Below are 14,452 nucleotides of genomic sequence, written 5' to 3'. Positions count from 1 at the left end.
GCCGAAAAACCACTTGTTGCTTAAGTTTTGCACACCAGTGTAGGTTTTTGACAAGTCTAGCTTATTTTCCTTTGCATTTTGCAGTTACCCTAATAGAATCAGTAGAGCTTGCTAATGCTTGATACCAGGGTTTTCTTATACTGTTATAAAATATTGACTGCATAAAATGTTTTGGACCTTGTTTTCTACTTGCTATAAAGGACACATATCCAAGAACATTATGGTATGGAATGTTTTCCATTTCAGCTTTCTCTATTTCTGTTTGTGGGCAAACTTAACTTTTGATATTGGCAATAATACTACTGATATTTTGTGCTACTTCCTAAAATGCTTCACTGTATTCTAGATATATTCTTTATGGGGGATTATTAAAGGACTGTTAATCTTTTCAAATTCTATATCTAAAAGTTTCCGTGATTTTCCCGAAATCTTTAATTCAGAAGTTTTATTACAGTCTTTTAACATCACATCTATGTCAGGGTGGCCACCCACCCGGAAAACCTGGATTTATCAGGGAATTTTTTTATACTGGAAAAGTCACGGAAATTTAGATAAAAACCTGGAAAAATCAGGGAATTTTAAAGAAAAGCTGGAACTTTTTTTTATAGATTTTCTTAATTTAAATTATTTTATAATCTGTTATGCCAACTATTTTTAGACGGACATTTATTGCAAAACAGTTGAATTATCAGCTTAGCAATATTTTGCATTCGTCAAAATTTACTCCATTATAACCCTGTTAAACTCAGGGATGTGATTCTTCCGCGGATCCGCTGATTTCCGCTTTTTTCATATTTTTCCATATCTTCCGCTCTTTTTTCATAAATTTCCGCGTGGAAAAATTTTTTATGCAGTAAATGATATTTTGTTGGAAATTTTTTTCTTCTTCCGCGGAGCGAAAGTATTGAAGCTGGCTGGGGTAAAAGTGGTTGACCTTGGTAAAACAATGCAGTCTCCTACTCCACTACTCTCTTATCTTTTCAGGGATGAAGGACTTTTTAAAATTTCCGACCATGTTCCAAAAACTTTTGAGGAGTCGAACGAACGATATAGTCGGATTTGCGACGAACTCCCCCCTTCCTGCAGTAGCCTCCTGAGAAAATGATCTTCAGAAGAAAATGGTTAGAATTTCGGCATGTACGCCGTTGCCTTGACAGCCGCGATTTCCGCTGTAGATTGGAAAAAAGAAAAAAAGTCCTAAGCAGTTTCGTTTCGGCCGCTGATATTTGATTTCTTTTGATTGGCTCGAATTTTAAATATTAGGAACTGGGCCAGAATCTGCCAAAATTGCGATTCTTATTTAGATGATTTTTATGTAAATCATCGATTTTCGTATTTAACTGATTTAAAAGTTACTTGTTGAGATTCGTTTTTACACGATTTAAAAATCATTACTCGCAATTCCCATTCACGCAATTTAAAAATTCAATATCGCGATTTGTATTTAAGCGTTTTTAAAACCCAATATCGCGATTCATATTCCCGCTAGTTTAAAATCCAATGTCGCGATTCGTATTCATATATATTTTTAAATTTCAATATTGCGATTCGTTATCACGCGGTTGTAATATCAAACATCGATTTTCGTATTTATACGCGGTTTAAACATTACTCGTTGCGATAAGTATTCACGGACTCTAAAAATTATGCATCGTGATTCTTATTTACGCGATTTAAAAATTCAATACCGCGATTTGTATTTTCGTGCTTTTAAAATCCAATATCGTGATTCTTATTCACGTGATTTTAAAATTCAATATCGTGATTCTTATTCACGCTATTTTAAAATTGAACATCGCGATTCTTATTCACGCGATTTTAAAATCAAACATTGTGGTTCTTATTCACGCGATTTTAAAATCCAACATCGCGATTCTTATTCAAGCGATTTTAAAATCCAACATCGCGATTCTTATTCACCCTATTTTAAAATCGAACATCGCGATTCTTATTCACGCACTCTTAAAATCCAACATCGCGATTCTTATTCACCCTATTTTAAAATCGAACATCGCGATTCTTATTCACGCACTCTTAAAATCCAACATCGCGATTCTTATTCACCCTATTTTAAAATCGAACATCGCGATTCTTATTCACGCACTCTTAAAATCCAACATCGCGATTCTTATTCACCCTATTTTAAAATCGAACATCGCGATTCTTATTCACGCAATCTTAAAATCCAACATCGCGATTTTAAAATCCGATATCGCCTTATTCACGCGATTTTAAAATCCGGCATCGCGATTCTTTTTCACGCGATTTTAAAATCAAGCATCGCGATTCTTATTCACGCGATTTTGAAATCCAACATCGCGATTCTTAATCTAAGGCCTCTAAAAATTGTGTGAGAAATGAACTTTCTTGTCCTATCAACACTGATGATCAAAAGTCTGCAAAACGCAGTCTACAGATCAGTCATGTTAATAAAAGACCATCGAAAAAACAAAGAACTGATGAGAAAGTCCATAAAGGTCCTTTAACCAATAAAGAAATGTTTTTTAAAATGATGTGATACATAAAATCCTGCTTGTGCATAATTACTCAAAGTTATCTAAATTATTAAAAAAAAATTATTTTAATCAAGATTTTATTTAAGAACATAATTATCATTTATCTATATTTATTTGAATAGATAATAATGTAATCATTATCAGATTGGCTATTGAATTCATATCATTTTATCTTTTGCACGTTTAATGCTACAGTTATAAACTTCCTCTTTTTTGTCAATTACATCCCTGTAAACTAGAATGCCACATAAAACCCATGATTGCTAAATGAATGGAGAAACCTTATTGGAGACTATGCAGTTTAACTATGCATTTTAAATGAGATGAGACTATGCAGTTTAGGAAAGGCAAAGATTGTGGTGAAGAAGGAGTTAAGATATTTGCTTCTGTTTATAAAAGTAGCATCTGTTTCACTTCGAATCCGTTGGTTGAATCCATCTATTGTTCAAGTTTGTTCCGATGCTTTAAGTTTTTTGCTTTCTTTTGACTAAATGATTAAAAATGTTTCAATTTTTAATTTCATAAAATTCTCCGCAGATTAGTTAGTCATAATTTAATGGATTATATGTTGCACTCTTTTTCGAAAAGCTTTTGTACTCCCATCCAATTAAATCGGTGAATTATTTTTCTCAGCAAAGCCAATCAATCACATATTTTCTTACAATCGCTAACAGCAATGTTTGTCAACAAATCGTTACAATTTCTTCATTGATGCTAATTTCCTCAATTTCATTTTAGCCTTTTATAACATATTTTAATTAAAAAAGGTTCTTTTAAAGACCAACTATATGTTAACATTTTGTTGGTAAATATTTAATTTTTGATTCAAAATTCAATTTTATATTTAAAATTTGATTCACAATGTGTTGAATTCAAAATTTCACATTGTGTAGTAATAACAATGTGGAAAGTTCATTAATGTTACTCTTTTTCCAGAGATGATATTTCCAAAACTGTTTCTCCTTTAGCCGTAAGAAGCTGGTAAAAATTAGGGAATCTATGGGAAACATGTTAAATGTTGTGTAAACATAATATACCAAATTTTTTATTCATCTGTGTTTCTTAGGAAAAAGGAGAATGAAGCTTTGTTTCTTTTTGTTCTGCACTGTGCAGGTTTCTAGTCGTAAAAGCAATTAACTAATCTAAACTAAAGAAATCATTTAGTTAGATAGTAATTGTTTAAATATTTTAATTTCAAATTAGAAGGGGAAAAAGAATGAAATATAAAGAATTTATCTAGTTTTTTTTCTGTAGGATATGTAATAAGAAGTTTGACAATTTTACATTTGTGACATTAATTTTTTAATACTGCGTATCACTTAAAATCATAATGCTGCGTGAAAACAACATTATTTAAACATTTGATTTTAGATATTGGTTTATAGAAAATATGATCAATGAATTTTACAAGAAGCACTGTTTGGATAAAATACATTATGAAATGTGCTCTATATAAAATGTAAATAAATATAAAAAATTATTGATGCATTATTGCCTGAAATTATTGTTTTTTTATTAATATTTTTTTGCTAAATGAAGATTAGGCATGCAACAAATATTCGATTACTATTCGGCTTGCTTGCCGAATATTCAGCCAAGTATTTTTTGACCAAGTTTATTTAGTTTTTTTTTCCTAGCTATTAGTTAGTTTTTCTTTATTTATACACCAATAATATAGCTAAGTTTTGATTAATTTTTAAAAATGACTAAACTTATTTATATATAAAAAAAGGAATGTATATTAATGGTTTTTTTTAAAGGAAAATGCTACTTTTTTGCCACCAAATATTTGGTATTCAGACGATTTGTTTGGCCGACTATTCGGTATTCGACAGTTCTGCCAAATCACTATTCATTACATCCCTTTTTTTTTTTTAGTCCCTCTGTATATGCCATTTGGTGCACTTAGTGCAAAAACTACTGAAAGTAACTCATTAAACTTTTATTAAATAAAAACAATATATTCTACACGCTGAACATATTATTTTCTACACATCCATCTTAATTTTTTTTTCTTTTTTAATTAATGTTGTACCAAAACGTTAAAAATTTCAAAAAAAGTCTTGCTAAGTTTTTAAAATAAATGTATTTTAATTATTTTTTCAATATGATTTATTTAAAAAATATTTTAAATAAAATACTTTACAATATTAGTACTTTTGTTGTATCCTATCCTATACTTTATGAGAAAAAAAACATGTTAACCTGGAAATTTTAAGATTTTTACCTGGAAAAATCAGGGAAATCTGAAACTTGATTTGAGTGGCTTATGTTTTCTTAACTTTTTCAAAATATCACGATAACATCTATGTATTACAATAGTAAGACATCTCCTGTGAATACTACATTACACCAATCTAATTTTTCAAATTTTAATTTGTGCCATTTACTAATTACCTCAGTGAACCACAGGCGTCCTGGTTGATATAATCCGTATATTGCCTTTTTCAATTTACACACTTTTGATGGATTTTCTACAAAACCTTCATATTAAGGGTGGCATCAGTAGGGGATAAGAGGGGGCAATTGCCCCCCTATCGAGACGAACTTAAATGTCGTCAGGAAAGCGCTATTGTCTTGAAAAGAAATCTAATTACATTCTTAAAAAATTCTAGCTTTTTTTTATTTAATTTATTTATTTTTATTTATTTATTTATTTATTTTTTGTGAATAAGAATAAATTTAAGAAGAAAATGTGTTGATTTTCCTCAGAAAATTCTGAGGGACAAGTCTTTTGTTTGTGTCCAAATGGAAATTTATTGAACACCCCTGTCCTAGCTCCTACCCCATCATACTCAAGTTACCACACTTTTTGAGACCAACTTAAATGCATGCGTTTCTCCGCATTCAATAAAGAAACGAATTTTGACGTCACACCGTTTAATGTAAGGAATTTGATTTTTAAATTATTTTTACATAATGAAGAACTAAGTTTGTTCTGTCAATCTTTTTTTTATTTAATTTGCTCTTAAATAGTATGTATGCTAATAAATTCAATTATAATTGCTCATATGCAAGTTGAAATAATAAAATAGACTTGTAATAACTACCAAGTTGTCTTATGAACTACAATAAAGAGGACCTCAATCATTCGGAATGTAAAATGCACATGTTATTCCATAAGAAATAGTTTTTCTTATCATGAAAAGACATACTTTTTTTTAATATAATAAAAAAATATTTTTTTTTTAATATAATAAGAAAATAAGGATTAACGAAATGGACATACAAATCATGATTGATCTCTGCTCTTGTCGGAAAAGTTCATCTTCTTGTTGAGAAAATTTTTTTTTAAGAAAAACCGATAAAAATAAGAATTCATTCTATTACGCCGAATTTTATTTGTTTTTTACATTATTAAAGACACAGGAATGGAAAAACTGCACAGCTACCCCCTTAATCGACATATAGCTCATTTACATTATAACAAAATTTATAATACTGCAAATTATATTTGCTATAATTATATTATATATTTAATTTGCTCTTAAATAGTATATATGCTAATAAATTCAATTATAATTGCTCATATGCAAGTTGAAATATTAAAATAGACTTGTAATAACTACCAAGTTGTCTTATGAACTACAATAAAGAGGACCTCAATCATTCTGAATTTAAAATGCACATGTTATTCCATAAGAAATAGTTTTTCTTATCATGAAAAGACATAATTTTTTTTAATATAATGAGAAAATATTTTTTTTTAATATAATAAGAAAATAAGTATTAACAAAATGGACATACAAATCTTGATTGATCTCTGCTCTTGTCGGAAAAGTTCATCTTCTTGTTGAGAAAAAAAAATTTTAAGAAAAACCGATAAAAATAAGAATTTATTCTATTACGCCGAATTTTATTTGTTTTTTACATTATTAAAGACACCGCTTTCTCCAAAATTGTGAGACACGGGAATGGAAAAACTGCACAGCTACCCCCTTAATCGACATATACCTCATTTACATTATAACAAAATTAATACTGCAAATTAAATTTTCCAATGTTTTTTACAACTTTAATAAATATTCTAGAGCCGATATGGCTTATGTGATAAGTGATTTCACTTCCTATTGATGTGATTTGGGTTAGAATTACCACGTTAATTCATATACTGCTCATAGTTTGCACTGACAACAGTTCCGACATACAATACCTCCATTGGTAGGGGGATCATGTGTAAAAATAATCTTGCCCTCGAGCTAACCCTGGAGTATTTATTTATTTTTTAGTTTTTTTTTTTTTACAAATGTAAAGCAAACGTGAGCTTGTTTCAATTCTGATGTCCTCCATGAAAGTGAATTTGTCGTAAAACTTTACCTGGAAGTTTCTTGTACTCTAAGTTCGGTTCAAAATAGCAAAACTACGGGTTTTAGTGTTAGCTCCAGCAGTGGCCACCCAACAGTGCCATTGCGCCGAGCACGCTTAGTCTTGGGTAGTGTAGACAATATATCTCTTCCACCTCTGGATGCACCGTTCATCAACTTTGGATTCTCGAACAGCACCCCGATTTCCAATTTCTTCAGTTCTTTCAATTGCAGTGAGCTTAAACGGAGCCTTATAAATATTCCTCTTAATGGGAGGCATTTGAAATATAACTTAAAAACAAGTGATATTGAAATTTAAATAAAACAAAACAACAGCAACAAAATTAATGAGACAAAAATATTAATGGAACAAAACTATTAGCGAAGGAAAAATATTAACAACACAAAAACGCAACAGAACGATAAAAAAATAAGCTAAGGAAGAAGAAGATCAAACTCTTAAAGCAGAAACAGGAGCAATGAAAAAAAATCCAAGAAAAAGCGCTCCTCTCTCAAACATTTAAAACACGTTTCTATATTCCCCTTTTCCTTCCCCTACTTTCTCTTCTCAAATCAGACTTCAGAAAACAGCTCTTTTTTATTTACTGACAGCCTAGGAGTATGTAAAATTCTCCCCCTCTTCACTGACCTTCAGTTGAAAGTTAGAAATTCTTCTTGAACAATTTAGTTGTACGATTATTCAAGGTCATCACAAGCTCATTGGCACCATTCATTCATCAAACATTCACATGTTTTTAACAAGCAGCTGGAAAAAAAGGGAGTGGATGCTTACTGATAAAAGCCATGACAATTGGAAGAGACATATTTCCTGGAAAAAACAGGGGAGGAGTGCTTGTTTCACAGTGAATGTCATCACTGGCACTACCCTGATTTTCTTTATTCATTCCTTTGCTGATTTATGCTTCTCCACTCCATGCCTGTCCCCTACATTCAACAGCTGTTCCTATAGCAGAAGGGAAAGAGAAACTTTTGTTCTCTTGCAGATAGGGGTTTTCAGAAAGTGATTCTAAGAAACATGGGGGAAGGGGAAATTCCAGGTGTGTTAACCATTCTTTGGAGTAACATTAAGGATGAAAAAATAAAAAGCACTAGTAACAGGTGGAAAAAATGAAGATGAAATTTCCAGTGGGGCTACTAAAAGGCAAAATTTTCTAAGGCATTGCTATATTAAAAAAAAAAAAAATAATAATAATGCTATATAGGCCATCCCATTAGATACGCTTTCCTACTAAATTTTCAAGTTTTAAATCAATAACGCCGCGGCGTGTCTTGGCAAAATTGCAGTAATTTTTTTTCTTGGAAATTTTTTTGCAACATATATCAAAACTAGTTTAGTACAATTTTAATACACTTTCCATAGGTTCAAATATTTATTCTTTAAACCAAAATTTCCTTTCGTATTTTTGCAAATTAAAGTACTGTGAAAGCTTGATATATCAAGATTCATATTTCTAGATGTCCGATATTACGATACCTTCAAAATATTAATATTTAAGATACAAAAATTCTTTGCTTATAATGAGTTTAAAAAAAATATTAGCTTTCCACAATAGCGGCAAAATTTCATTCGAGGAAAATGTATTTTTCTATTATTAAATTAATAAAAGAGGTAAAATGGAAGACTTTTTTATTTATTTATATCTGATATTGAAAATGAGCATCATTTCACCTAATTTTCCTCCTCCAATCATAATCCTTAAAGTTATCAAAGCATACATATGTGGATAACCACCAGCTAAATTACGTTTCTATATAAAAATGGAAAAATATTTTGCTATTATCAGCAGTATTGACATTTGCGCATAAAAAACAAATGGATATACAGTGCTAAAAAAAATGAATGGATCCACCGGAATAACTTTTGATCTACTTCATGTTCTAGGACTCATTCTTAATGGTTCGAGAGGGTGAAGTCAAATATACTAATTAATTAGTGCGAACGATATTTTGAGTTAAGAAATTAGACATAAAAACGTACTTTCTCTGATTAAACATACCTTTTTTCGACAGATTTAGATTTCTGACCCCCAAAATATAGTAGCTTCAATCTGAAAATATTGTTTTAATAGTTTTTTCAGGAGCGCGTTCAAAAGTTTGAACCCTTTAATGTCAACTTTGGTTTTTGTGTCTTTCACTACATTCCAAAAAATTTTTTAAGCGAATTGAAAACGTTTTGCATACAAATTCATACATATCAATCAATTCCAATTCGTTTTTCTAAAGATAATTTCACACAAAATATAAAATATAACTTTTGGTAAACATTTATTATTACTTTATTTAATGAAAGTCGAAAAACTTTAGAAATGTAAGGTATAAAATTTTTTCATCATTTGAAAGAATGCAATTTTAAATGTCAAAATACAAAATTCAAGCAAAGTCAGTCAAATAAATCCTGGGAAATAAATTAAAAAAACTCGTATTTTTTTGAAATTTAGTCAGCTAACTCCTTAATTTTTGTTGTCTGTTTTTTGTAACTTATAATTTTTAACTATAAAAGCAAATTTAAATCGTAGAGGAAGGAATGTTTCACATTGATATGTGGTAAACAATAATTAATTAACTGTGTGAAAGGTTATTCGTTACAGGCGTATGCCAATATGTAAAAAACTTCTGCAGGTAAAATGTACGTATAACTTTATTTGCAAACATTTAAATGATTTAAAAGCTAATTGATGCATATAAAAATAATATTTTCATATCAGATTGTTTTTTAAATGTTTTGTTAAATGTGCATGAAATTTTAAATTTTTACTGTCGAATAATTTTTGCGTTATGATAGTAAGAAGCATAGAAATTGTTTGAAATAGCGGTGACTGCTACAACTATTTTTCTTTATTGCAGAAGTAATTTTTAAGCTTACAATGTGTGGTAAATTGCACCATGCAGTACAAAATACATCAACAACAGAAAAATGCAATATAAATTTACATTAAAATAAATCTGTACATTATAGTATCAATATTAGTGATTTTAGATTCTTAGAAACACTCTTGAAAAAAAATTATGTGAGTAAAAAATGTAAAGTACGTGAAATTCGTTTTAATTTAAAATATTTTGAATTCATTTGTTTGAGCCCCTGGCGAGACTAGACCCCTTGTCGGGCAAAGTTTTGCGCCATCCTAGCTTAAGGTTGTGCTGTATAAATTTCTTCTGTCAAGTCTGCATATAAATATATAGTTTTGATGCAACTTGACAGTGAACCCAGCTCATTAAGCCTACAAAAATAGTCTTTGATAGAAAAATTTACCCCAGGATTGTATGCTTCATAATGTCAATTACCATGTTGTTGCCTAAATCCTTGGGCTGTGAGTCTGGCTTTATGTCTCACTTTTCTTATGAAATATCTGTCCTAAGTACTAAAAAATTGTTAAAAGCAGACTTTCAAATGCAGTAAATGAATCTTTTTTAATTAATAGGTAGCATAATACCTCATCCTGGTGTGGATAGTAACTATGATTCTGCATGTAAAGAGATAAATGATACCAATGAAGAATTGGAATCTTATCGAAAACAGCAATGCAAAAACCTTAACTGTTCTGTAAGCTTATTTCTATTTTCTTTTTTTTTTCTTATTAATTTTAAATACATGATGTAGGTTCAGTGGATAGTTTCCTTACTAGTTGTGTGTTTTCTGCAAAATTCTATTTCCCTCTGAACTTTTTAAAAAAATAATAAGAAAGAATATATAAATCTAAGTTTAAGAGAAAAAAGCATTTTTTACATCAAATTTTAGTAATAAGAATAACTATTTTTTTCTTCCTATAAGTTTTAGTACAAAATGCTTTTGATTTTAAAAATTATGGGGGGAAAAAATAGTTATTCTTATTACTAAAATTTGATGTGAAAAATGTTTTTTATTTCATTTTTTTAAAAGTAGAAAAATAATTGTTTTTTTCAATAAGGGTTTTAATTTTCTATTCATCATAGTTCTAAAAGAATGGGTCGTATCCTGAAATCAGTGAAATATTTTAACTGTAATGTCTATAAATAAATTGAGAGGCAATAGCACTACTTTTTAATTTAAAAAACTAAAAAGAGAAACATTATTTTTATCGATGATTTTTGAATAACCTATTGTAAATATAATTTAATAATTACATAGATGAAATGTCTAATTGACATTTTAGTGAATTAACTTTAAAATTTATATATTACTTGTTTCTAATACTTTAATCAATCTAATGTTTTTAGAATATTTTTGAAGGTTAAACACATGACATTTTTGGGGTATATGTACTTTGCTTTTACACTGTACAACATTTGGGATATATTGATTTACGGTTTGAGTTAAACATTTAAAATAACAATTAAGACCTATAGTAATTTATTTATGAAAATCTCATATTAAAATACCACAATATCCTGCCATTTTGAAAAAGAAGTTTGCAATATTGGATATTTTACTTTCCACAAAAATAGCTATTACAGGCTGATTCAGGATTAGGAATGATTTACCGCCCTTGAAGAAGAGAGAAAATATTAAAAAAAGAGTCACTATATGTTGTGTAGTTCACACTAAACATACCATAACCGGTCAAATGACCGTTTAAGAACGTTTGCATCGAAAATGAGCTTATCTTTTTTGCACATTTGACTTCATGACTTTTTTTAACAATTATATTCAGTTAATATTCTATTATTATTATTTTTTGTATTTTGTTTGTTTCAAATAATACTTGTTGTATACCTTTCTATCACAACCGGTCATTGAGCAATTTATTGCTTCAAAAGGTTATTGGATCAGAAATTGCGATGTAATGCGTGTTCAACATATTGCATTCGATCAGTTGCACATTTCTGCAAAGACTGTTGCATAGTTATTTCAATCAGAATAACTTTGAATGCAAGATATGTTTAGTGTTATGTAAGATTAAAGTAAAAACTGCCTGAGAAATCTTAATTTTTTCAAAAATGTTATTTTGACCCTTTATGTATTTAGCTCTTCAACTATGCCCTATATTATTACAAAGTAGTTTAAAAAGTGACAATTATTTTAAAACATTATAGATATAATTATTATTATTAGCAACACTTTGCATTTCAATTTTTAAAATATATTCATTAAAAATAAAAACTCTTAGAAAAAAAAGTTTTTGGTTAAAATACATTGTATAGTTTCTAATTAATAACATTTCAAACTAAAATCTGAATAACGATTTTCATGAGATGGTACATTTCATTATTAAAAAATTGGTAATATCAAAAAATGAAACAGATTATTTAAATATGAATTAAATTAGTTTTTCATCTTAGGAATCAGTTGTATTCTTATTTATTAACTTATAAAATTTTTTGATTCCAGTTTTTTTTAAAGGCCAGCATAGTCCGTGGCATAGTGTATTTCACATCTGGATATCACATGTTTCTGTTGTGGAAAAACAGAGAAAATTCTGATGAAATATTTCAGAAAAATCTGAAATAGTCAAGTTGAAGTTATTATATTTTTAGTTTTTAAAATTCCTAAATTAATAATGGATTTTGTTAAGGCATTTTGCAAGGTGTTCCTTATAAACAATTTTTAAATGTTTTCATATTTCTTTTAAGCTTTTTGTAGATTTTTGGTTCTGTATTTATTTAATCCTATAAAACTGTAAATATATTGTGTATTTTAATATGCACATCTTAGAAAGCAAATCTTAGCAGCATTTTTAAATAATGAAAAAAAAAATTCTAAATCTAACTAAATTGACTGGCTCAACTAAGTTACTACTTTTCTGTTCTATGATATGTTTTTTTTTTATTTTATTTTAAAAAAATTTTTCAATAACATAAATTCAGAGAGTATCCATAAAGTACTTAACTAAATAATTATGTTTACTTTAGAAACGTTCCTAAAAAAAAAAGACAAAAACTTAATTTCAGTGTTTATTCATGATTTTTGTTCTTTACATTTGTTAAATTTTTTTTCAACTATAGATGATCAAGTATGTTAATGTTGGAAAAAATCGTTTCTTATTGGAGGTACCAGAAAATCAAAAATTTCCAAGCTATTATGAATTTATTGGTGCAAAAAAGGGCTTCAAGAGATTTTATACGAAGGATATTAAAGACCTATTATCAGTTTTGTCTGCAGCTGAAAATACTAGAGATACTGCTTTACGAGATACCACTAGAAAAATTTTTGAACTATTTGATAAACAGTAAGAATTTACCTTTTTATTAATTTAAATTTTTTAATGGTGCGTAACTGAAGACATAACTGATTTTACAATGGTTGTAACTTACAACTTTAAAGGTTAGAACTTAGTTGATATTGATTTAATTTGTAGCTTTTTTAATACAGTGAAACCTCTTTTGAGCGACCATTCTCTGTTCTACAGTAAAATGGTCATTAATGGAGGTTGGTCATTTTTGAAGGTTACCTCCATTGACTTCAAAATGTTATTGAAGGTACATGATTTTTCACAAACGATTTTAATTTTAGTTAGTGTCATTTTTTTGGTGGGGAAATGCCACTTATGTTAGTGGCATTTCCGGCAAAACCGGATTGATGAATGAAATTTAGTGTCAATAAAAATGATCCCTAATGATAAAATTATGTGTAAAAAGAAATTTACCGAATATGAACAATAGAACTATTTTTAAATAAACAATTTTTTTCTGTTTAAGCTTGTATTTAATTTTATATCATAAATACTTGCTTTAAAAGATGAGAAGTTTCTTTGTTTCAGATACTTAGTTTTATTCTAAAATAGTTTTTTTTGCCTGGCTATTTTATGACCAGATGTCATAATGTAGCTGGGCCATATATTTAAAAAGATGTCAACTAAAGACGGGCATTTTAACTTCATATAGTTTTAAGTAATTAATCTCTTCCAAATGATTTTATTTTTTCCAAATGTTCAACAGATTATTTTACAGTTATTAAATTCTAAATTTCTAGGTTTGCAAAGTTATTTGATGCAGATTATTGTGTAGATAAAATGTTACCTCAGATCAAAATTTTTATTGATTAAATAATATTTATTCCAGCATAATTTTTAATATAATGTATATGTTTTTAATTTTATTAATAGTTTTATTTTATCGATAAAAGAAAATTTACAAACCACTCATTCTATTCATATCTAAATATTGCACATTATTTTGCTCGTTCATCTATATAAACTACTTTTTAATTTTGGGCAAGATCTATCATCTCGATAGATATCATCAAGATCTATAATCATTTTATGAATTGTATTCTTTTTTAAATTTTATATTTCTTTCAAGTATTGATTTTTTTTCCCTTTGAAAAATAAGTAAAAGCTAGTTAAATTATTTAAAATCTTATTTCTTATACTATTCATTTGCAATATTATTGTGGCCACAATCTGTATTATCCACAATATTTCTTCTAGGTGAAATATTATAAGTGCCGCAACGAGTGCTAATAATAATTTGAAAAACAAATATATATAATATCTTCTATAGGAGGTATTAACTCAGAAAAGTTTACTTTTCATTTTATTAATAAGCATTTATTCGATATAAATTAATTATAGTTACATCTGGTAATAAGTTGACCTCACTGAACATTAAAAAAAAGCAACCAAACATCAAAAGTGTTATTTTTGAAAACATAAATAAATAAAAAAAAATTTGCCTACTGCGCATCCACAGGTACTC

The 14,452-nt window shown here is 28.4% G+C and overlaps 1 protein-coding gene across 2 annotated transcripts in view; it reads left to right on the top strand.

Annotated features, from left to right (window-relative positions):
- The window catches only part of LOC107448365 (DNA mismatch repair protein Msh6), a gene marked incomplete at its 5' end in the record, with an annotated part of 128,773 nt that overhangs the window by 74,094 nt on the left and 40,227 nt on the right, over positions 1 to 14,452 (top strand). For both annotated transcript variants that reach the window (XR_011638280.1, XM_071187838.1), the window contains 2 exon segments: positions 10,261 to 10,382; positions 12,761 to 12,984. Coding sequence is in view for 1 of the 2 variants with exons in the window: in XM_071187838.1 (XP_071043939.1) it covers positions 10,261 to 10,382; positions 12,761 to 12,984 (346 nt within the window).

Source organism: Parasteatoda tepidariorum, chromosome X1, assembly GCF_043381705.1.
Source record: "Parasteatoda tepidariorum isolate YZ-2023 chromosome X1, CAS_Ptep_4.0, whole genome shotgun sequence".
Taxonomy (NCBI): domain Eukaryota; kingdom Metazoa; phylum Arthropoda; class Arachnida; order Araneae; family Theridiidae; genus Parasteatoda; species Parasteatoda tepidariorum.
Note: the sequence above shows the minus strand (reverse complement) of the source record. Positions and strands in the feature narration are given on the sequence as shown.